Here is a 24,573-nt window from a genome sequence, read left to right as displayed (position 1 = left end):
ATTTGACTAGCTTGTCCTAGTACTACCATTTTGCTTCATTAAAGGTAGGAAAGTTTTGCAGGAAAAGTGACTGGAGGCTTGGGGATATGCAATTATCACAAGTTACTTTTTCTAGGATATTTCTGTTGGAATTAAATTAATATAGACTTGACTTGCATCTTTACTTGCATTCCATTGTTAGCTACTTGCTATTGGCTGTTAATAGTAATTTCATTTTCATCCAGGTAAAAAAGCATAAAAAGCAAAGCAACAATGTCATTTATATAAAAATATTTTTTCCACAACAAAACAATTTGCAGATTGATGGAGCTGTAGAGACATCTTCTAGTATCCTGCAAACAGTAGACAGTGTTTTTTAGGATATGTTTTGATAAAATATCATAGAACCATGAAAGAAAGATGTATTAATAGACCTGACTCACAGGATGACTTAATCTCTAAACCCCTCAAATATATTTCTGTGGCCCAGTACAGAAGCTGAAAGAGCTCAGAATTGTCCTCTTTTTAGAAGTAAACTGACAGTTTGTCCCTTTGAGCAAATATACACTGAATCTATTTGCACTACAATTATCTTGTACTAAATAATCGTCATGGTACTCAGCTAATTTGAGAAAACCTTTCACATGAATAAGCAGCAGCCACAAAATACTAGTTGCATTTCTTTATCTTCCTAGTGTCCCTTGAAAGTTGGCAGTTTATGAAGAGGGGAAAGCTGCAGAGAGGGAAATAAAAATTAAGATCCCCAGAAGAATTAAATTCAATTTGTTCATTACCCCTACATCTCCTAAATTACAAAGATATTTCTTTTTTGTTAAGCATATGAGTTGTTTTCCCTGTGAGTCAGGTAAGGACAGCAGTAGGAAGGGAGGCTGAAAGTAGAAGCTTGTTGTGTGCATTTCTGTTACTGCTGTGCACTGTTGGGTTGATATTGTGGGGGTTGCATTAGCACCAGTGGCAAGCTTGTGGTTTTGATTCCTGGGGGAACTAAGGCCTGCCAGCTTAAGGGAATTGGAGTTCGCCGCAGTAACTGGGCTGCAACTGCAAAGGGAGATTGAAGGTAATTTTTTCCTGGGGATCTTTCATACATGGTGAGCACTAACTTTGTAGGGTTTTTTCATTGAGAATGACCAGTGAATACAATACCTCTTAGCTAGCTTGGGGGGAAAGCCAGAGAGCAGAGAAAATGCATTTGTATAGAAAAGGGAAGGACTAACAGGAAAATCAGCTGTTAAAAAGAAATTAGCAGATGTAAAGGTTTGATAACAGGAGCTTTTTTTGAACAGTTAAGTTATAAACTACACAAACTTCTAAGACCATTGAAGGGGAGAAATTTTCATCCCCTTCTGTTGTTTTTGATAACTTGATAAAAAAACAGCAGTTATTTATGAAAAGTGAGTAATTGTGCACCAAGGAGACAGCTGGAATTCAGTAAAGAGCATGATAGTGTTCAGGAATAATGGCTGGAGTGTAACCATTGAGCACTTGCATCCTTAGACTTTTGCAATTATAAATCTCAGTTATTTATCAGGATGGAGTCTTTGCACTGCATATTTTTCCTTATCATTCTTAGTATTTGACTTTCAAATTTTTGTTCATGTTGCTTCTAATGTGAATGATGCTTCGTAGCTGCAGAAATACTCCTGAACTTAAGCCAAAGCTGCTGTCACACAGATTTCATTATGATCAGTGCCTGAAATGGTTAATGTGGTTGTGGTTCCTTGGTTTTTTCTAACATATTACAAAACATCCTCTTAGAAGATTTCTTTGCCTTCCTAGTATCCTCAGATATGCTCACTTTACTGTTTTGAGTATTGGTTTATATTTGATATTTTTGTATTTCATCTGTAAACAAATTGTTTTAAATATCATCATTTTACCTATTTCAGTCTTCTACAAACAGATTCGTATTGAAGTTGTTGCAAGGCGTTTTGCGCATTCCTTTACCTCTCAAGGCTCTTCTGCATTTGCATGCTGGATTGTGCTGTCCTAGCAGGAAAGCTATAAATAGACTGTCTGATGCAGTGAGGCAGCTATGCCACAGTGGCCTTGGAAATCTCAGCTTTCACCTGTAACTCTGCATTCCCATTCCCACCGACCTCACTCTTGCAGTAGCAGGATGCAAAAGGAACATAAATGATTGATTGCTGCTGGTGGTGTCTAAAGTCTGAGTGTTTTAAATACGATGGAGCAATGAAGAATAGAGTAAGCTGTGAAGCTGCTCCTATAAAAAAGGGGTAGGGATGTAATAATTGCAGTTACTGCAGTATGTTTCATTTTGGTTGTTTGCACAGGTGACTTTTAAATTGACATTAATGTTATTACAAAAGTGTTTTAAATCTTTACTTGTTTGCAGAAGTTAGTTTAACATTTTTAGTCATTTAAGTTTATGAAGTACTTGTATGCTTTAAAGTACTATAGAGTACATGTTTACATTGTGAAAGATGTCTTGTTTTTTTACAGTGTGAAAAATTCAAACTATTGTCTCCCATCATATACTGCTTATAAGAATTATGATTATTCAGAGCCAGGAAGACACAATGAGCAGCCAGGCCTCTGTGGCCTGAGTAACTTGGGGAATACATGTTTCATGAATTCAGCAATTCAGGTATGTACTTTAAAATAAAATCAGCTAGTGTTATTACTTGGAAATAGTATCTGCTTGTTATATTTTATCATGTTTCAAAACTAACTTAGCAGGATAGGATTAAAAGTGAGGAAATAATATTTATTTTTGTACTTTAAAATTTTATTTATATAGCTGCATTCAGAATGATCAGTGTCAGAAGGAGGTTTGACCAGTGTTCTATATGAGTGAACTCCTGAAGTGGGATTCTTTGCTTTTTGTAATAATTGCCATGCTCATATGTCACAAAAACTGTCTTTTCCTTTTGAAATGCTCTTGAGTACCAATTGTAGTAGAAAAAAGTGTCAAAAAGTAGATGACTGTTAGATTACTGGGTCTTTATTTCTGGCTCATTACATACTTTTAGTGCACAGGTTAACATGCAGGAACCTTGGAAAATATTTTCCTTTGACCTTTCCTCTTGGAATAGCTATTTCATGGATGAGGTATTTTACAGGAATATGTTAGCTTGTTTCTTTGCTAAGACTCCAAGAGAAATACTAGTATATCTACTACTACTCTACCAAGATGGAGAAACTTTGTGTTTTAATTTTAAATGGAAGCTGCAGTTATAGAATAACTAACAGTCAGAATTAGGAGTTTAGTTTTGTTTTGTTTAGTTCTTGAACTCACCTTTTGTCATTGGAGCAGTCTTTTGTCAAAAAACTGTTATATGTATTAATGTTCTTGTTCACATGTTTTCCTACTGAGTTTAAAAATATTAAATCTTAACCAAGCATGCTGCAGAGTTGTTATCCTCCTTTCCTCCTTGGTCATTACAGGGGTTCCTGGCTTATGTATGTGATTTCCTTAGGTAAAATTAAAAAAAGAAAAAACCTAAAACCGCAACTCAAATGTTACATTCCTTCTTTAGCCTGGAGTAAAAAAGCAATTTCAGTTACGTTTGTAAGCTAAGTTTATGAAGTTTTGACATTAGTTAAAAAAAAAATGTTCCAGAGTGCCATGGTGTGTGTAGATACTTCTATCCCTTCTTTGTGTTGACAGTCAGTGAATAATTTGGCCTTTTCTGTAACCTCCTGTTAGGTAGCTGCAAAGAACCACCAGCTCTCCCCTTAGTCTTGCCTTCTTCAGGTTGAACTAAAGCATTCAACTCTGCCTTTTACACGTTGGTGTCCTTTCTCTGCTCTTTCTTACCCTGGGGAGCCCTAAACAGGACAGTACTCCTGCAATAGTCTCACAAGTTCCAAATGGAGAGGAAGATTTGCTCCCTTTTGTCTGTGACTGTAGTTGCTAATACAGCCCAATTTGCAGCTGGATACCTTTCCCATGGGGATGAACAGCAGAATCACATTTCCACAGAAAAGGACCACTGGGTCATATAATGCAAAACTGCTTTCTAGCCAGTCAGTCCCCACCTGTTAGTGGTATATAGGGTTATTCCATGCTTATTCTGTACTTATTGATATAAGACATCCATAAAATAAAAATTTTCTAAAAAAAAATTAAATTTGTTTCATGTTTCCATGAGGATACTTGAAGAGAAATTGAACAGCTCGAAAAGTAATTAGCTTTTTTTTTTTCTCATTCTACATGAAAGATGACTAAACTGAAAGGAGGGACACACATTTTGTATTGTCCATTCTAACTAAAAATGCTACACATAACCTCTCTTGATTACTGAATTGCAGAAAGAAAAGCATGTGTTTTTGTCTAGTGCATCAACCAGAACTATGTTTTATAAGTTGAATTCAAAGAATTCTTGCTACATAATGAAAGGCTTTTTATGATTCTACCTTGTTCATCAAGCTATGCTGATTAAACAAGGATAATTTTAATTGCTTATTCAAACCTTAATTGAACTGCTATACATAATTTGCATATATGTAATTCAAAAGTAACCTTCTAGGTTAGAATTCTAAGCATGGGTTGTTGCCTTTAGGAGTCTTACACAGCATAACAAACTTGTTGCATATCACATCATTATCCCATTGTGTTAAACAGATTTAATTCTGAGCTCTGCATTAGAAATTATATCAACTTTCACTTTATTGCTTTTCAGTTGCATCTAGAGAATTAAGTTTTCAAATAACTTCTGAGAAACTGTAGTGTAAATTAATAAATACAGGTTTGTTGATTACCAAGACAGTGCTGTGGTTAAGAAAATGAGGGGTTTATTGAGCAGTGTAGCTTTTAGTTTGGCCTGGTACCTTTAATATGTCCTTGAAAGTGTGTTTTTTCAAATGCTTTATTTAGTGGCTTTCTTAGCAAGGAAATTAAAGTATCTTTCAGTTTCACCTACTGTATGTCTCAGAGAAATTACTGTTCACAGTTTAATGTTATCTAAGAAATCCATGGAAGTGCTTTTTATTGAAAGTATGTTATGTTCTTAACACACTAAGATCTCACAGGCTGCAGTCTTCCTCTTGCCACCACTTGCATCTTTTTTCAGTTACACAGAAAGCATGCGTTTCACTCTGCTAATTTGCTATTAATTTAATGTCCTACTTCCATCAAAGTAACATTGGATTATTATGTCTGTAATGCCTATGGGCAGAGCATTCTGAACATGTTTTGATCTGTTTTAGTCTTGGAACCAGTGAAAAGATGGGCTCAAACAGTCTGTGAATGGAAAAATAGGGAATTCTGCTTGGGAATATTGGTTGCTCTAGGCGTTTTCCTGGATGATGGAGCAGAGTACACCCTCAGCAAGGCTAGAGATCACACAAATCTGCAATGAGCAACTGCTGTATCAGATGGCTTTGCTGCCATTCAGAGGAACCTCAGTGGGCTGGAACCTCATGAAAGTTCAGAGGAAATGCAAAGCCCTGTGCCTGAGGGGAACAACCCCAGGAACCAGTACACACTGCAGCAGGGGGTCAGTGACTGGATGCAAAGCAGCTTGGCAGAGAAACACCCAGGATCCTGCTGAACAAAAAGCCAGCAGTGTGTTCCTGTGGCCAAGGCAGACAGCAGCATCCTGGGCTGCTCTAAAAGGAGTATTGCCAGTAGGCTAGAAGAGGTGATCCTTTCCTTCCACTCAGCACTGGAGAGACACCCCCAGAGTTCTGAGCTCACTTCTGGGCTCCCCATAGAGTTTGGGGGTATCCTGGAGTGCATCTAGTTAGAGACCACACAGGTGATGAAGGATTGCAGCACCTGACCTGTGTGGAGAGGCAGAGAGCTGGGGGCTGTTCAGCCTGGAGAAGCCTCCAGAGTGATTTTACCATTTTTTGGAAGTACCTGGTGGAGAAAAGAAAACTAGGCCAAACTCTCCCAGCCCACTGAAAGAAGAGGAGGCAATGGGCACAAGCTGAAGCACATGCAATTCTTAAATACAGGAAACTTTGTTCTAAAATGCAGTGGAATAGGATTTTCAGGAAAACTGTGAAGCCTCCATCCTTGAAGATGCTTAAAACATAACTGAACAAAGTCCTAAGCAACCTGCTGTAGGTGATCTCTTAGAGCAAGTAGGTTGGACCAGAGAATCTGCAGAGATGCCTTCTAATCTCAGCTATTCTGTGATTCTCTGATCTACTCTGATCACCTGCTTTATCTTACTTATCCTCTAAGGTGTGTTCCTTCACAATTGTGCTAATTGTTTATCAGCATAAATCTGTTTTCTTTCAACAAAATAGTTTACTTTGGAGTATTGGACTCTGAAATAGTTTCAGTTCCATTACTGTACTGAAAGCTCTGCTTTGATCCCTTCCATTCCATTTGTGCTGGGTGTGATCAGTGTAGTTTCCTTCAATGGAAGTAGAGTTTAGTTTCTCAATTTTCCAGCTGATTGCCATTTTTCTCCGCTCTCTGTGCTTTCCAGGGAGCATTGCGACCCCGTGAGTATTCACATAAGAGCCATTTCTGCTTCAGAAACCATTGTATTTCTCACACAGCTTCTCTTTGGTCTTGTCTCATGTACAGGAAAAATTATTTGCATCAGAGCTATTATCAGTGTTCCTTGAAAAAGAGAGACAATTCCTTCACACAGCTTCATCTCCTGAGTCTGACAAACTTGTGTGAGGGTTCTTGCCCTGTAAACATACTAGATAGAAATCTGAAAATCCTGACAATGTCTTAAACTTGGTTACACATTCTTTAGTAGCTCTTCCATCTATAGATAAGGTTAGGCTTGCTCCTTTATCCTAAGTGATTATTGTGAAGGGACCTTTGGCCTTCCAAGCAGGAGCTTTCAGTGTTAATTAGCTCAGGACAATTGGAGGATAGGTAAGAAGAGACAGGCAAGATCCTGTGTGGGATTACAGGCAGCTGCAAGCTGAATGAGAGTAAGGCCAAGAAGTTTAAAATACCATTGTATATCTCCCAAGTGCTCTTGCCACTGTTCCTTAATTAAAAAAAAAACAAAACCAAAAAAAAAAAAAGTTATTCAGTATTCTTATTTTGATTGTATTGGAACTTTCGTGTAGATTTTTTCAGATTCTTTTGAAGAGAGTATTCCATGCATTTAATTTATTTCAGTGTTAACATCTAAGGCTTGATTTTTTTCTAATTAGGCCTAAATGTCTGCTTTTGCAGATCCAGTCATGAAATAAAGCAGGAAAGACAAAAGGAAGTGTGTAGATTTTATGAACTAGATATTATTATGAATACTTGAACCCATATTAAAAAAAAGTATTTGGCAAGCAGATATTTCATTCACTTAGGTACAGCTATATTCTAAATTGAGAATAAATTTGAAAAAGTGAGTCTCCTTAAGCATTGCTGTGCTGCCACCTGTGGATGTTTCCCAAGTATTACTTTCCTATTTCAGTGGGTTATTACAGATTAGAGGTCTGTGGAATTTTTTTTTGGTTTGTTTTTTTTTTTTACAGTGAAGACCTGCAAGTTCCAAAATTTTCCTTTTGCAATTAAAAGATAGGAGCAAGAAAAAAGTAAATGTTTTCATTAAAAACATTCATTTTGTCCAAGATTTTTATCTATATGGGTTTTTTCCATCAGTGTGATTATATATGCCTGACTTCTGTACAAGTCTTGCAGTGGGTATTTCAGAAGCTTGCTTTCTTCAGAAAGCTGAATAATATTCCCTCTAATTTGACTTATGACTGTCAGTTCATCAAGATAAAATATGGCATGTTTCACCAATACCTGAATTTATTACAATTTTATTGCTCTGTTTCAGTTGCCATAGGCATGTGGAGTTTGGATTAAGGAGTATATTAACTAAGTGCTTTTTGTCATGTCATAGTGAACAAACAAAAGTGGGATAGACGTGTAAATTAAATAAGTTTTTCTACTATGATCATCTTTTCAGTCTGGCAGCTCTTGGTCTTTTATTAGAAAGCTGAAATACAAAATTCCAATGTCCCTTGCATGAAATTCTTAGTAAGTAACACCTGAAGCTGAAAAAGCAGGACACTTAGAGGAATATTCAATTTTCAGTATCTCAGTTCACGATCCTACTGTCTCCTCATTTCTCCAGCTCACTGGCATGATAGATATACAGTATTCCAGTGAGGCTACAGCTCTGAGAGGTGCATATATATGTGCATCTGTACATAACATTAAATTTTTTTTTCTTTTTCATTTTCCTATGCATCTTAACTTTTTCCTAGTTATTAATGTGTAACATGGAAGTATGCTTTCAGTGCTAATCTTTTGTCTCGCTGAAGATTAAGCAAACCTTATGTCCTGTGGTTTGTCTCTTGGAATTTCTGCCTTCTATTCCATCCTTCCCATGATCTTTTCACTAAATGAGTAGTTGAGGTTCAGAAACATTACAGAAATTTTTTTGGTTAAAGAAAACCTGTAGAGACAGCAGTACCTGAAATGAAGTGCCATTCTGTTACCTCTTTAGTGCACAGTTTTCCATAGTTTTACTGTATTTGTTTGGCTTACTATACTTCACCTGTTGGTATACTTTTAGTTTACTTATTGTATGTGTTTTGAAACAAACAGAAAACCTCCAATCACCAGGTTGAACAGGACACATAAATCTGGTAACTGTACTGTCCAGTAGATTGTCTTGGTTCTAATAGACACTTCCCATAAGGCTTCCTTGATAACCTACAACATATCACATGAGAAAACAGGAATGTAGGATTCCCTTCAAACTGGCTTCTGGATGGTATTTTTTCCTCTGACTTTCATCATGATATTAAATGATTCTCCATTGTCAGCCTTTTCAAAGAGTAAATATGTTGGTAATCATTTAGCTTTGTCAGTTCCATTGAAAAGATCTGCATATGTGGCCAACTTTATTAGCTGGCTTGAGTAGCTACTCTTTTAAAAATTTTGGTATCTGACATTTTAGAAAAAATGTCAACTCTGTACCTCAAAATTTGCTGTGTTGAGATAGACATTTATGCACTCCAGTACTACCATCACTGGCATTTCATGCTGTAATGTGGACATTGTTAAAGGAAAAAGGGAAATTATGTGTAGTAATCTTCCTGACTTATATTATAAATATTAATTAATGTTCTGAAAAAGTGACAAAACCAATTTATCAGGTGAAAACTATAAATTGGTTTTTTTTTTTGGTGGAACCCACATTGTCAGGAAATTGTATAATGCTTGAATAACAGAAAGACCTGTAGAAAAGTATACTATTTTTGTATTAATTAGTTCTTTGTGTTGGGCATTCCTGACACTAAACTGAACAGTTGAGCTGATTTCATCTCCTAAACCAGCCCAAAAATAATCCAGAAGACAACACAGATCTGTGAGGTCGGGGGAGCTGGGACCACCGCTACTGGAAGTAAAAGCTCTTAGCTATGTAGCAAGAGAAAAATGAGATTTCTTCAACTCTGAGTATCCAAAAGGGTCTGTAATACCAGGAATTTTTTTTTGCAGTGTTGACAGATCCTGAAAGCTTTAGGTGAGGAGGAAGAGAAAGGAAGGAGTTTGATATAGGCATGAAACTCAGCTCTCTACAGCATGTGACTGGTTTTGCTTTGTAATATTGCACAGGTATGATAGGCAGACATAGGAATAACTTTTTTTTTGCCCTGCACAATAAAGTTGCCATTCTTCCAGTCTAATTCTTGTATCTTATGCAGAAGCATAAGTGGAGTTCTTCCCCTTGTTTACAGAGAGGCAGACGAGACTGGTGAAATACTTGACCTTTCTTCAAATCTTTTAATAAAGGAAAGAATGCAGAAAAGCTTACAATATTTAATGAACAAACTCTTAAGAATATATGCTAAAGCATGGCATGGGGATTATTCCTGAGTGATGGAAATGTTTATGTTTAAAGGAGTATGAAGATAGGACAAAAATTAAAATGAAATTGTAAGTCATACTTCAGTGATTACATCCTGCTGTCTCCAAATGCTGAGAGAAGAGACAAACTGGTACAGAGGATAAGTGGTTATTTTAATCTAAAACAAGGTCCTTGCCTTCCTTGGACTAATTTCAGTTCTAAATGGCATCACAATATTTAAAAGAACACAAGAAGGGCTGCAGCACTCATTCAAAGTCTAATCCCTCTAACATTGCTATCTCCAACAGAATCCATAAGCTGGTATTAACAAAGAGAAGGAAAAGGCCAAGCGTCCTCACCTTCCCTCGCCTGCCAAAATAAATCTTCTTTCAATTTTTGCTCTGAATATGGTATAATTTGAACTAATAAGTTCTGTTGGTTCTCTCTTCCAAGCACCTATGTACTCTCCACTTGATGCATCTATTACAACTTCCAGAAACAAGTTTTGTAAAGCCCTTCATGTTGCAATAAACACCTTGTTTTGTTTGTTTTAAATCTTGATACAAATTATGTTTTCATGCTGTGGTTTGTTGGACTACTTTGTTTTATAAATTTTGAGGTAAAGCTCTTGACAGATATTATCTGTGCATAACTTGTAATGACAGCTGTAGCCAGTCTTGGTTTAAAGCCATTATTTGTTTCTGGAAAAGATTGTTTAGGGTTTTTTCTCTCTTCCTTCCAGGCACTAGACATTACAGTTCATGGCTGCTTTAACAAAATGAAAACAAAAAAAAGTTTAGAACTGATTCAAATCATTGTTCTAAAAAGTCTGTATTATTTTTTGCAGTGTCTGAGCAACACACCTCCTCTTACAGAGTACTTCCTCAATGATAAATACCAAGAAGAGCTGAATTTTGACAATCCTTTAGGAATGCGAGGTGAAATAGCAAAATCTTATGCCGAGCTTATCAAGCAAATGTGGTCAGGAAAATACAGCTATGTTACCCCAAGAGCATTTAAGGTCAGTAGGGAAATTACACTGAATGTACATTGTCAGTTTCTGTTTTGCACTTTTAGGTATAAAACTTAGAGAAATATGCAAAAAAAACCAAAAATTGGAGTACTATTTATCAGTATGCAGTCCATTCATTGAATTGGTAAAACACTTGGATGTATTTTTCTGTGGGTGTCACCCATCCTTGTGCTTTGGTCTTTGAGAATTAGTTTTGACTTCCTGTCTTCATAGAAAAGCTTACCTTTTATAACTACAAGTTTTACCTCTTTAGTGTGCTGCTATAGTATCTCAGAAGCTCAGAAGTATCTACTCTTTCTAACAATTAAGGTACCAGAAGTGTTATGCTTTTTTTTTTTTTTTTAGACACAAGTGGGACGATTTGCACCACAGTTTTCTGGTTATCAGCAACAAGATTGTCAAGAGCTACTGGCTTTTCTCTTGGATGGCTTACATGAGGATTTGAACAGAATTAGGAAAAAGCCTTATATTCAGTTAAAGGATGCGGATGGGAGACCAGACAAGGTAGGGGTTTTGAGCTGATTTTACTCAAAGTTGTGTGCTGTAAGATAATGTGATTATGCACTGGAATGTTGGGAAACTGATTATGTGGGGCTTTTTCTGGGAGACATTTCAGAGAAGAGGAAAAATCTTGATAAACTGTGTAAATTTCTGTTTATTTTTAAGATAATGGGGGGTGAGTGGATGGTAAGGCCATATGTAAGACTTAATTCATCTTGCTCAGTTCAGTGCTGAGTTCAGTTGGAAAAACAATTCCCATTCTGTTACTTTATTTTTATATCTGCATTATGCAGCATTCTGTCTCTCTCCAGTACCCTTACTTTAGGGAAACTCTTGTTATGAGTATGAGTTAATTCAGATGGAATTTTTAGGTTTATCTGCTTTTGTCTTTCCCCAAGCTTCTTGAAAGTCCCTCTCAGACTATGTAATATCACTGACAGGATCTCTATCCTAGGAAAAGCATACATCTTTTAACCTACAAATCTTACAGTAGTAACATTCCTTACAGGTCCTTTGGAGTGACATGTCTGTGTTTATCTGGTTACTGAAAATGTTCTGTCAGGACTTCTACTAACAATTCTCACTATTCATTTCCTACTACTTTGTCATAACCCAGATCATGCTTTGTTTACAGGTGGTTGCTGAAGAAGCCTGGGAAAACCATTTGAAGAGAAATGACTCCATCATTGTAGATATATTTCATGGCCTTTTTAAATCTACCCTAGTTTGTCCTGAATGTGCTAAGATATCTGTAACCTTTGATCCCTTTTGTTACTTGACACTTCCATTACCTATGAAAAAAGAACGCACTTTGGAAGTTTATTTAGTTAGAATGGATCCACTTGCAAAGCCTATGCAGGTAAGTGGCTTAATTTATCTACAAGCACTTTGATTCATGAGGCATTAACAGTAAACCCAAGTTCCTTTACACAGTGCAAATTTGTAAGCAAATCCAACAAGCTGTTTTTCTGGTGTGTGTTCTGAAATCTCACGTAGGAAGGTGGGGAAGACTTACACATGCCTGAGGAGGGCTGTATGTACCTTGTGCAGTTTCAAGAATAAATTGGTAATTTCTTTATGGTTGTGTTAATAAGGCTTCTTAATCTTTAAAATGTATGCTGACATAATTTTTAAGAGCTGCTGTGATTAATTTTTATGTTTATAAAACTATTTATGCACTTAATCCATAAGACTTAATTTCTTGGTTTCTAAATCACAGAAGGTAAATATTTGTAATAAGTAGTGCAAAAAACCCCCATGACTGAATATATGGAGTATATATCTGTGCTCTCACCTCATAGTCAAAAGAAAAAGTTCAGATGAGATTTCTTTGTGAAGAGTATCCCTTTTGCTGTTTTTAAGGAAGGGGATGGTATTACACACCTTAGAATGTTGTGAAAAAATGTACATAAGGTTATCATGTCTAAGTCACAATTAAATGGTTCATGTTGTACTTTATACGGTGACGATAGGTGAAATAAATACAACACAGGCTGGCATTCTAAAAGGCTCTAACACCTGAAATCAGTTCCATTACAAGGAAAGTAGGAGAAAAGCGTGTTCTCAAAGGCAGTATGAGTTGGGGAATTTGAAGGTGAAGGGGGGTGTATTAACTAATGGGAGATAAGCCTGCTAGAAATTTAATTGTGAAAATAGGGGACGCACAGTAGTTGCACTGGAGACACAAAGAAGTTGAAAACTACTGAAGTAGTTGAACATGACTCATGAGATGGTTGTGCTAGAATACATAGCTTGGGAAGAATACCAGTTCAGTAGAGTTTTTGTAATAAAACTTAAGGACATAGCATGCAATACTTGGCCATTAATTATAGAGTTAATAATACCTTATTTGTAATGAATCCTGTCTTTATTATGCAAATAACAGCTAAGAGGTTTGTGTGGAGTTTTATTAGAAACTGCATAAGGGAAGCCACAGAGATGACTTTAATCATCAAATTCTCTCTCTGCATGCAAAATGAGAATCTGTTGCCTGCCATTGCTTTTTTCCTAATAATAGTTCATTAACAACATGTATTGTATTCCAGATTTAGTAGTCTTTTTGATAGCATGTATACTATTTAAATGCTTAAATAAGAAGGTACTGTTGAAATGCAAATCTTAGGTAATTTGTACTGTTAGTGTTCTAACAGAAAAAATAAAACAACATTAAAACAAGCATTGTATAAACTAATAAATGGAGTATTCAATGTGTGTATTTGTAAAGTGCAGATTACTACATTTTAAGCAGCTTTTGGAACTTGTGTTAGTTGATCTACATTCTTTACACCTTAAGTTTCAAAAATATGAAAGAAATACATAAATATACTGAATATGGTTTTTTCCTAATGTATATTTGTTCTCTTATGAAATCAAAATTATATTTTCCTTTTCAGTACAAAGTAGTTGTTCCCAAAATTGGGAATATATTGGATCTTTGCACAGCATTGTCGGCTTTGTCTGGTGTCGCTGCAGATAAGGTAAGAGTGATCTCTTATATAAAGCACAACAAATAACACATTTTAATACACATTTTATTGTGTATTAATCTGATTTAACAATGTATACTCCATTTTCTTTTCAGATGATTGTTACTGATATATACAATCACAGGTTCCACAGGATATTTGCCATGGATGAAAATCTAAGTAGTATTATGGAACGTGATGACATATATGTGTAAGTATAGGTAACACGCTTCATGTCTCTTTGCAGTTTGTATAGTTATTTGTAGAAGATTTAAACCTAGGCACCAGATTAGGTGATTAAACTGGGAGGTATTATTTTTTTATTTTTCCTCTTCGTAGCCTTTTCCATGACTGTTGTTCTTTGTATTTCTGATTGTTTTTCTTCTAGATTTGAAATTGCTATCAATAGAACAGAGGATACGGAACAAGTCATAATTCCTGTTTGTTTAAGGGAAAAGTGCAGGCACACTAGCTACAGCCATAGTGGTTCTTTGCTATTTGGTCAACCTTTTCTCATAGCAGTGCCTAGAAACAATACTGAAGATAAACTGTATAATCTGCTGCTGTTAAGAATGTGGTAAGTTTATTGTTAAAAGAAAAATCAGTTTGTTAAGAATAATGCTAGTTGTTGGAGTCAGTCGGCATGTACTTTCATGTGCATTTTAACATACTGATTAGATTTCAGTACCTTTATTTGCTTTCTGTTGAATATTAAATATAAAATTTTTGCCACTCATTTGGATTTTAATTTGATTTTTTGTTAGTATGACCTCATCCAAGAATTATTTGACAAGACAGTAAAGAGTCAATCTGTATTATTAAATAATTCTCTTGTGTGCTTAGCTGTTTGTTAGGTCTTGGTAAAGTAGAAATGTTGTCCAGTTATTCTGCTATGGTTATATTTCCTGTAGCTAATGTTCAATTGTATATACTAATTTATGTTGGAAACGTACATGGTAGCCACTTTCTGAAGCTAGACTAGAATTATATAGTCATTATATAGAATAAATTAAAATTATATCACCTCCAATTTAAATTTATGCTTCTTTTTCTTTTGATGGAACTTTCTCTGTAGTATGATCAATGAGCAGTTAAAAAAAAAGAATTATGGACAAACAGAGTGAGGCCAAGAATCAAGTTGTCTCAGACTAAGTAGCTGCCAAAAATACACAGGCATATATGAGCAGGTTTTCCTATGTGCTTGTAACACTAGACACATTTGGCAATAAAACTGATAATGTGAGTAAATTAGAAAGGAGTGCAGAAACACAGTACACCAGCAAGCACTCCATTGCTTCTAACTGTTGCTTTCACTTGTTGCATTTAGCCGATATGTAAAAACATGTACCGAAAGTGAAGACACTGAAGGTTCCCTGCATTGCTGTAAGGACCATGGTATCAATGGTAACGGCCCAAATGGAATACATGAAGAAGGATCTCCAAGTAAGACTGGAATATCTAAACTTGTTTAGTATTTGGTGTTGAATTTGGAATAGAAGTTAACTCTGTAGTGTTTTTGAATTACTGACATTGTCTCATTTCTTTCTCTTTGTTCTTCCAATTGCTTTAGGTGAAATGGAGACAGATGAGCAAGATGACGAATCCAGCCAGGATCAGGAACTTCCCTCAGAGAATGAAAATAGCCAGTCAGAAGACTCAGTTGGGGGTGACAATGACTCTGAAAATGGATTGTGTGAGGATACTTGCAAAGGTCAACCACTCACGGGACACAAAAAGCGATTGTTTACATTCCAGTTCAATAATTTAGGCAATACTGACATAAACTTCATCAAAGATGATACCAGGCATATTAGATTTGATGATAGGCAACCTAGGCTTGATGGTAAGTCACAAGGAGCAGAGTGGGCAATATTTGGTTCTGAGACTCTTTTCTTACTCTCACAATTCATTTTCTTTTTGTACTATTTGATATGTTTTTCTTTTACATAGTAAATTCTCTATAAATAACTATTTTTTTATTACAGTTGACTTTGAAGTGCAGAATTTTATATGCTTCAGTTTTTTGTATTAGATTTGTTATAGCATTGTTTAATTTCCTTTGAAGTGTTTGCCCAAAATTAATACAATTTCATGTAAAGCAAGAAATACTATTAAGAGAAAACATTTTTTTTAATCTTAGAAAGATCTTTCCTTGCTTTGGATTGGGATCCTGAATTGAAGAAGAGATATTTTGATGATAGTGCAGCAGAGGTAAGCTGTTTATGTTGCTCCCTTTTCCAGCACAAGTAAAAATTAAGCATAAAAAATACAACTTAGTGTGACATACAAGATTGTAAGTCTTCCCAAGAAGAAGCAACTATATCTTTTTTCATGTTATTCTTAGTAAATATGTTGTCATAAATAAACTTCATATATGCATCAAGTAATTAGCAAATCTGAGGCTTATGAACTGGGAAGTAAATCTGAAGCTGTGGAAACTGGTTTCTGATCAGTTTTTCCATATATAGGAGCTTTGTAGTTACTGTTTGTAGTAAGACGACATCACTAAAATGAGTTTTGTTTCATTTGTTTTCTTAACTCAAGAAATACTTCTCTTTAGGATTTTGAAAAACATGAAAGTGTGGAATATAAGCCTCCCAAAAAGCCTTTTGTGAAATTAAAAGATTGCATTGAGCTGTTCACAACAAAGGAAAAACTAGGTGCTGAAGACCCATGGTAAGCACAAAAATTTAAAATTATATTCTATGGCATATTTCTCAAAATTAATCAAACCCACATTTGAACATAGAGATAATTAGTTGATATGTTAATATTATTTCGAATCTTAGTATTTCAGGCATAGTTAAGAATTCTCAAAATGCTTTGTTTTGATCCATTACTTAATCAAAATTTTTACCATGTATAGAAGGTTATCTTTGTAAGGAAGACATTTAATGCATTCGCAACTGGGAGGAGGGGTCAATACATAAAGTGCTCTAGTCTGTGGACTGTGATGGACAGTGAATGAATAATATTGTGAAAAATTCAAAGCAGTGGTTTAAACAAATACTCCTTTCTGAGATGAGAGAGGTTATAGTTTCTTTATGCAAATATAAAACTTTCCTTGCATTGATATATGAAATAGGGATGTGCGTAAGCAGCAAATTTATGGGATGGGGGATGTCTCTAGTCAATAGAATCCCTCAAATCCATGTTCTAGCCATTAAGTTTTTGGCAGAGACTTTTATTCTTTTCATACTTCCTCCAAATTATAATTGGGAATCATATTTGAATATTCATAATTATAGTATATTCCCATAAGATCCTTTTTTTTCCAAGAGTTTTCTAGCAGATAACAGTCTTTCATCAACATCTTTAAGCTCAGAATTAAGTTTGAAAAGAAAAAAGTTTTTCTTCTGTGGATACCTATAAGTTTGGGAGATCTTCTAACATTGTCACCAGAGTTTCTCCTGTATTTGTGCAGGGTAGGGAGCTAACTTACAAAATCTCATTTGTTTTCTGGGTTTGCTAGATTATACAACACTAAGTAGACTGGTTGAGATACCATATAACTCAGGTATGGTAAAGCACTTCCATTTGGGCAACACATTTTAAGCAGAGTATTTTGACTACTAAATACAACTGCAGAAATCAAGCAGCTGCTACTAGATGCATATCACTGGAGGTCATTAATCACATTTTTGTTCATTTGTTAGGTTGTCACAAATCTAATTTACAAGAGTTCATCATGCCTAGTCCACCACTTTTTGTGTTCTGCATATTCTAAGCCAACTGGGAAAACAGATTTTCAATTCCAGCCTGCCCTTACAGTTCTCCTAATTTTTTCATCCTCATCTGACATTTAAAGACACTTGTGCAGTCTTTTAATTAGGGTTCATCTCTTTTTTTTTTTTTTTTTTTCTCCCTAGATTTTTGCTTGTTAGATGCCAAAGTGTAGAATATGCATAGACTACTTCATGCAAGAGTTGTTTCCATTCATTCTTATATTCCTCACTGAGCATTGGTTGCTGAATGATTCAAGTATGCATTGTAGGGAACAGAAATTTCTAAGTCTCAGCCTGTTTAATACTTGCCTACTAAGAAGGGAAGTTTCTAGTAATGAGTTTTTCCAGGTTCCAGTAGTCACTCTTATCTGGTTTTAGATGGGTTTTTAGGGTGGTGAATTGATGAATTTGGAAATTGAAACTTGAAAGAGCCAGAGTTGTCTGTTATTTTTTGCCTTTTTTTTTTTTTTGTTAGTTTCTTAACACTTATCTTTTTTTTTTTAATAAAATATAAGAATGCTATGTTCTAACTAAGGGTACAGGGATCTGATCAGGGATGTAGGAGATGAGAATCCAATATTGGGGGATGCTGCTTCTCTGTTTAAAATTACATTGAGCTTCACTGGCATCACACTTGCCATTTTAAACTGGAAGGGATATCTGTGGCATTAGTAGGAGATTAAAAGTGTGTGGTTTTTGCTCATTCAGTTCCTCCCATCAGTGTGACTTTCTTTGGTAATGTATTTTAACATACGGGCTACGGTTACATAAAATTGATGGTTTTTTCCTTTTAGGTATTGTCCAAACTGTAAAGAACATCAGCAAGCCACTAAGAAGTTAGATTTGTGGTCACTGCCCCCTGTGCTGGTAGTTCATCTGAAGCGCTTTTCCTACAGCAGATACGCGAGGGACAAGTTGGATACATTGGTTGACTTTCCAATAAAGTAAGAAATTCAAATATTTTGATGCTTGAAGTGTAAAAGCATGACTAGGGCATGTGTTTAATTCAGCAATTACATAAAATGGGTTTGTTCTCAGCTTCCATGAGAGGATCCAGTAAACTAATGACAGAATGCTTCTGGGTTAAAGATATAAACTTAGTAAAATAATAGTAATGTAAAAATATGGAAGATTGCTGATTCCTGTTCCATTTCTCACAGAGTGAAGGAGATGCACTGGCAGAGTAGTCTGGTGTATTTTTCTAGGGCATATAAAATAAAGGGCTCTTAGACCACCAAACCGTGGTTAAAAAAGTTATTAACATGACTGAGTTTTGTTTGGGTTTTGTTTATTTTGTTTTGTTTTGTTTTTTAACAGTGACTTGGACATGTCAGAGTTCCTTATTAATCCCAATGCAGGGCCTTGCCGCTACAACTTGATTGCTGTTTCCAACCACTATGGAGGAATGGGAGGAGGGCACTGTAAGTTGGTTTTGAGTGTTGTCATTCTAGATGTCAGCTTTCTTTCCATGTTGATTTTGATTGAAATACTGATCACTTTGAATCAATGGTGCTTTTTAACAGTTGAGGGGCCATTTCTTTTTCCCTACCTTGAAATGTTTTCACAAATATCTTAACACAAAAATCTGTATGCAATGAGCTTTCAAGGATAATTGTAGGTTCTTTTATACTTCTAGGTATGCATATTGTCAAAAGAGAAAACACAACAGCTACTGTACTCATACAACTGATTTTGTCTTGCTTGTCTGCATTTGTTCATTATGCTTTCCCTTGAAAGCAGAGAGAAAAAATGACTGAGGGATTGTACTTTGACTGTCCTTTTCAGTATACATTGTCTTTAGAAGGGAAATGTTAGTGATTAAACTCTTTGCTAAAAATAGTGTTTAAGATGTTTAATAGTGATAGTGAGTTTTAGTTAGTTGAATATGAAGTGTGTGACAGTAACACACTCTGGTAATGGATTGTATTACATCTATGAAGATACATTGAGACATTGTACTTTTTTCATCCTAGATACTGCTTTTGCAAAAAATAAGGATGATGGAAAATGGTACTACTTTGATGACAGTAGTGTGTCCACTGCAAGTGAGGACCAGATAGTGGCAAGTATCTTTTATGTTTCCAGATTTGGGACTGTTGATCTTTTCTTGTCAGGGCAGGAAAAATTAAGAGTAAACCATGAAACTTGTGTTAAATTTGTAGGCAGTAATTTGTGTTCTTTCAAAGCACAGTACAAACCAAAAATGTTTTGCTATAATGTGCAAAAACTTAAACATTCTGATTTCTTTGTAATTTTACCATGTATACTTAGTAGCAAAGAAAAAGAGTTGGTAAGCTAGATTGTAAATGTTTTGTTTGAATCCTCATGAACATACTGTACTACCCTCTTTTACAGTCCAAAGCAGCATATGTGCTCTTCTACCAGAGACAGGACACAATCAGTGGAACTGGCTTTTTCCCACTTGACCGGGAAACTAAACAAGGTGCTTCAGCTGCCACAGGCATCCCACTAGAAAGCGATGAAGACAGCAATGAAAATGATAATGATATAGAAAATGAAAATTGTATGCACACTAACTGATGGGAAGAACTAGAAGCCATAAAAGAGACTCTCTTACTGGGGATACAGAGTGAAAGAGTGAAAATGCCCACCAAATTAAGAATATAAAAATCTGAGATGGGGAGTTTCAGATAATAGAATGTAAATCTTTATTACATTTTAACATGTGCAGTACTTGAAGTGAAACAATAAAAACTTAAACAGAAATTCTCTAATGCATTTACAGTCTCATATTCACAAGGTATATATAGGAAATCACAAATAAACCCCTTTTAAGTTTTCTGCTGCTGTTCTGATGAATTATGTTTTCTTTTGTTTTGGATGTGAATTAATAATTAAAATATTAAATCTGTGGACTTCTGACATTTACTTTCCTAGTACTGCAAGAATACTACTGCCAGGTCTAGTTTCTTGATGAATATATACATGTTCCTTAGGCTGCCAACAGACTACAAGTAAAAATGTCATAAATACATAAAGTAGTTTTCTTGAAAGAGCAAATTTTTGTTTCTCCCTGGTTTTTTTTGTTTGTTGGTTTGTTTTTTAATTTGGTCACAATAGAAGAAATAGCTTGGAAAAGGTGTTTTAACCTTTTGTGACATGGAAGTCAGAATATTACATTCATCTTACTTCTGCTGTGAAACAGGTTCTGGATTTCATGCTGCATTAACAAAAAAGGTTTTCAATTAAATGTAAGTATCCATTGTTGCTTGTTAGGATCTACTCTGCAGACATAATTCCTGTTATCTTGCTTCTAAGAAATGCATAATTTTTTATCTGATAACAGTCCAAAATTTAAATTGTGCTGTAAGTTCTCTCTCCCCAGTTTTCGTAGTTTGACAGCTTGCAAACTACTCTGTATTAAGGTCAGAATTAATAGCATTCTGTATCCATAGTAATGACTGTGTATCAGGCTTGGTTGAGAATTTTTTCAATATGACCTGCCTTTAAATTGTTAATTAACAAAATCACTTCAGAGGTAGGCCTGTTAATTTTCTTTGTGTGTTCCGGATGGAATTCACCATAGCCTTACAGTGTATCTGAAAAGGTAACTCATAAGAGAATTGGCATTTGCATGTTCAAGTCAGAACCTGTACAGTATATAAGGCATACAAACTCCAAGTTGGATTTCAGTTAACTATATGTTCAGGGGTCCAGGATGCCAAAATAAGTGTGACAGTTTGAAACATTTTTTGATTTGCTGCTTTCCCATTGATCTAGTTGGAAGAATGTATTGTTGATTGCATACAATACTGCCTTTGAGAGGGGCTCTTAAATGTGGGGGCACATGTCACATATCTACTACCTGGAGAATTGCTTGGTGTCCCACTGTTTAAAATTTAAAAAAGAAAAAAAGCAAAAAGTATGATGTTCTTCACTTGAACTAATCAAATACAATAGGTTATAAATTGTGTATTGTAAATAAAAGTTCACTCTGTGAGTGCACATTTTGGTAAATTATTTATTTATGTTAGCATTAAAAAGTTTAAAAATTGCATTTGACCAGGATATAAATGAGATATGTTGGACATGGCTTTGCTTTATACCTTGATAATTAAAACTGGTGTTTCATCCTGGTATTTTAAAGCTGCTTTGAGGTTTTTTTTTAAATGTAAACTAACCTCCTGCATGACAGAGGTTAAAATTTTGTCTGCACTTGAGTTCACTTGGGTTTACATTTGAAATGCGCATGTTTATTTATACAGATTTCAATAAAGCTATTCAAGGCCTTATTTAGTGTTCCATTTTGTTACAAATTCCTTTCCCACAGTGTTTGTGTCATGGGTAGTCTTTGAGACCTATATTCTCAGTTACAAACTGGTTATGTAATGACCAGCGTGCAACAAGAACAATACTTCAAGTAGACATTATATATAAAAAGCTTTCTCTCCTGTAATTGACCCTAAAACATTTATACAACTGCAAAAACAATAATGTCATAATTTTGTTTGTAAAAGTAATACTGTAACAATAATCAAATGCAAATACACTAATTGTGAGGTGGCTGGGAAATGAAGGAATATATTTAAGATAGATAAACCTATGGGGTTGGGGCAGGGAGAATGATACAAGCTTTTGGAAATAATCCTAGAGAAGTGATCAACTCTTTGAATAACAGACAGCCCCCTTATATTCATGCTTCTATTTTTTCTATATCTTGTTAGCCTAGAACTTGTCTGGAAAAGCCACACCACAGAGCAAAGGATCTCATTTGATTTACAGAAGTACTTTAGGAGTTGGTAGATTAGAGCTTTAATATCTGGTAATTCATAAGTCCTTCATTCTCCCTTTGAAAATGCATATGACCACACACATATGGAATGTTATATTTGAAGGAATGTACCTACCTACTAACAATAGAATAAGAATTTAGAACAGAGCTAGAATTTAAAAGGGTATTGATCAAAGTAACATTTAATTAGAAAAAATACATAGACTGATTCTAATTTTTTTTGTTATTGTTAATTTGCTCACAAAATTGCAAACACACAGCTTGTATAATCAGCTTCCTAATCAGAGATAAAAATCAGTAATACCTCTATTCGAGTGTCTCAAATGTTTCTGGGAATTCAGTCAAGTTGTGAATTTTATAGAACATATATTCACATTAAGATACAATTCTTCCAGTGTGAACACATTTTAAAGTACAGAAAATATATTATTATTTACAGTGTTCATAAAAAGTTATTCTCAACTCATCATTCTATGGAGAAGAGGATCCTAACATCTGTTACAAATCATATCAGATAAAAATCTAGTGTGTTTTTCTCATCAAAAAGTTTGCTGTCACTAAGTATCAGCATAAACTCTAAAATTACAATATTCAGTTAACAAAACAGAGTAGGAAGCAGAAGATATTTTGCAATTCCTCCTTGCTCTGGATTTTGTGACAGCAATATGTAGTTTAAAACCAGGCTGGGAGGGAAGGAGAGGTAAAGAAATGCTGCCCAGAATATCTTTTAGTTGGCTTCAGACAATGTTCTGGATGTTTTGGTGCAGGTAGCTCCTTGATCTGTCCAGCTAAACTAAAGTCACACCTGCCTTCCTGGCATGCTGAGGTGAAATTTGGAGCTTACTTCAGAGCTTATGAGATGAGAAAAACTGTCAGATGTTCCACAGTTAGATAATATGGGAACATCTGCAGCATCTGCAGCTATTTGCTAATGGAAAGGCCACAACCCCTTCCAGATCTCCCAGGAAGTTAGCCCTGTGTTACAGAGTGCAGTGTATTTTTTCAAGAGATTTGCAATGTTTAGAGAGAAATCTATGGCAGGCAAAGAAATTAATTGGCAAACCCACTAGCTTTCTTAAAAATTTATGCTGCTTTCTTTGATGTCAGAGTTGCAGTTGTAGGATATGGTTTTTCATTGTTTCTAAGTACTAGTCACTTTGACAAAATCACCATAAATGTAGTGAAACAATAGCAAAAATACATCTGATAGAATAAGCATATTCTTAGTCTGCAGGCAAGTTGTTCTCTTCAGATTTGTTTAGTTCTCTTTCCCTGGGGGGTAAACATTGTGAAAACAGTTCCAGTTCTCTAGTTCTAAGATTGCATGCTTTACTGGCATTATGTGCTCCTAAGGCAAGCAGAGAGACCTGTCTTACTGAAAAGAAATTACATCTTGGAGTAACATGGAAAGCCAGAACAGTCCAAATGTGACAAATTTATTTTGGGAATGAACTGAGTTGCTATATGCCAGGTAGTGTTAACAGTCGTCCTGGGCCAAATTATGCAACAGTTAATACAGGACTCTCTAGATATGGTTTAATGAAAAGTAACTTTTGTTATTTGTCAGGGCAGTAACCAAAAAAGACAGTTGATAAAAGTGATATCTATATTATCCTAAATTATTTCAGTACTTGGCACTTAATTGTCTCTTTAAGTATCACAATACTCTCATCAAAATGTGAATGTTGTGCAGTATCATCCAAGACAAAGTTTGGGAAATGACCAACAACTTCAAAATAATTTCCATTAGGAAGTCATTGTGGAATAGAGATGTTATTGAAGAAGTTGGTGGCACTTGGTCTTAATGTTTTTATTCAGTGTGCAAAATACGCAGATCATATCTATAGAATGTGGAAAATGGCAAATACTCCTATATCCTCTGTAGCCCCCAGAGACAAGCAGTTCATCACTGAAACAGGCACAAGAACTAGTCCTTTTGATACATAAACAGAAATGAGAAGTTGGCTTCATCTTTCTAAATCTTTGGTAAGGAGCCTGTGAAAATACACTTTTTGAGTTCCTACCTTTTAACAGTTCAGATTATAACCTGGGACACATTATAGAAAAAAGTTACAACCCTAGAGTAAATATATTTGCACTAACAGATGGGGAGAAGAAGAATTGCTTTCTCAGACTATTCAGAAGTGCCTCACTTTGCATATGATACTTTATGATGGGAGACTTTACTCAGGGAGTCTTGGAATATAGGGAAACATTCAAAGAACTAGTGGTTCAAAACTGGAACAGAACAATCTGAAAACAGAGGTAAGTGTGGGAGTCTTCTATGCAATTACTTTTTTTAAAAGAAGAAGGAAGATACTAGCAGAACAGCAGAGGCAAGTGGAGGGTTGTT

General features: G+C 35.3%; 1 protein-coding gene across 5 annotated transcripts in view; it reads left to right on the top strand.

Annotated features, from left to right (window-relative positions):
* Positions 1-21,720, top strand: part of USP15 (ubiquitin specific peptidase 15) — a 60,459-nt gene extending 38,739 nt beyond the window's left edge. For all 5 annotated transcript variants that reach the window (XM_079305309.1, XM_079305308.1, XM_079305310.1 and 2 more), the window contains 15 exons: positions 2,461-2,605; positions 10,591-10,764; positions 11,122-11,280; positions 11,912-12,136; positions 13,671-13,754; positions 13,859-13,953; positions 14,131-14,319; positions 15,070-15,185; positions 15,313-15,585; positions 15,883-15,953; positions 16,303-16,418; positions 18,262-18,411; positions 18,785-18,888; positions 19,441-19,529; positions 19,823-21,720. In XM_079305309.1, coding sequence (XP_079161435.1) covers positions 2,461-2,605; positions 10,591-10,764; positions 11,122-11,280; positions 11,912-12,136; positions 13,671-13,754; positions 13,859-13,953; positions 14,131-14,319; positions 15,070-15,185; positions 15,313-15,585; positions 15,883-15,953; positions 16,303-16,418; positions 18,262-18,411; positions 18,785-18,888; positions 19,441-19,529; positions 19,823-20,008 — 2,176 coding nt within the window. In that variant the 3' untranslated portion in view covers positions 20,009-21,720. The remainder of the gene's footprint in view (positions 1-2,460; positions 2,606-10,590; positions 10,765-11,121; positions 11,281-11,911; positions 12,137-13,670; positions 13,755-13,858; positions 13,954-14,130; positions 14,320-15,069; positions 15,186-15,312; positions 15,586-15,882; positions 15,954-16,302; positions 16,419-18,261; positions 18,412-18,784; positions 18,889-19,440; positions 19,530-19,822) is intronic.
* Positions 21,721-24,573: the final 2,853 nt, after the last annotated feature.

Source organism: Erithacus rubecula (assembly GCF_903797595.1).
Source record: "Erithacus rubecula genome assembly, chromosome: 4".
NCBI lineage: Eukaryota > Metazoa > Chordata > Aves > Passeriformes > Muscicapidae > Erithacus > Erithacus rubecula.
The sequence above is the reverse complement of the archived record's forward strand: the minus strand, read 5'-3'. Positions and strand labels throughout refer to the sequence as shown.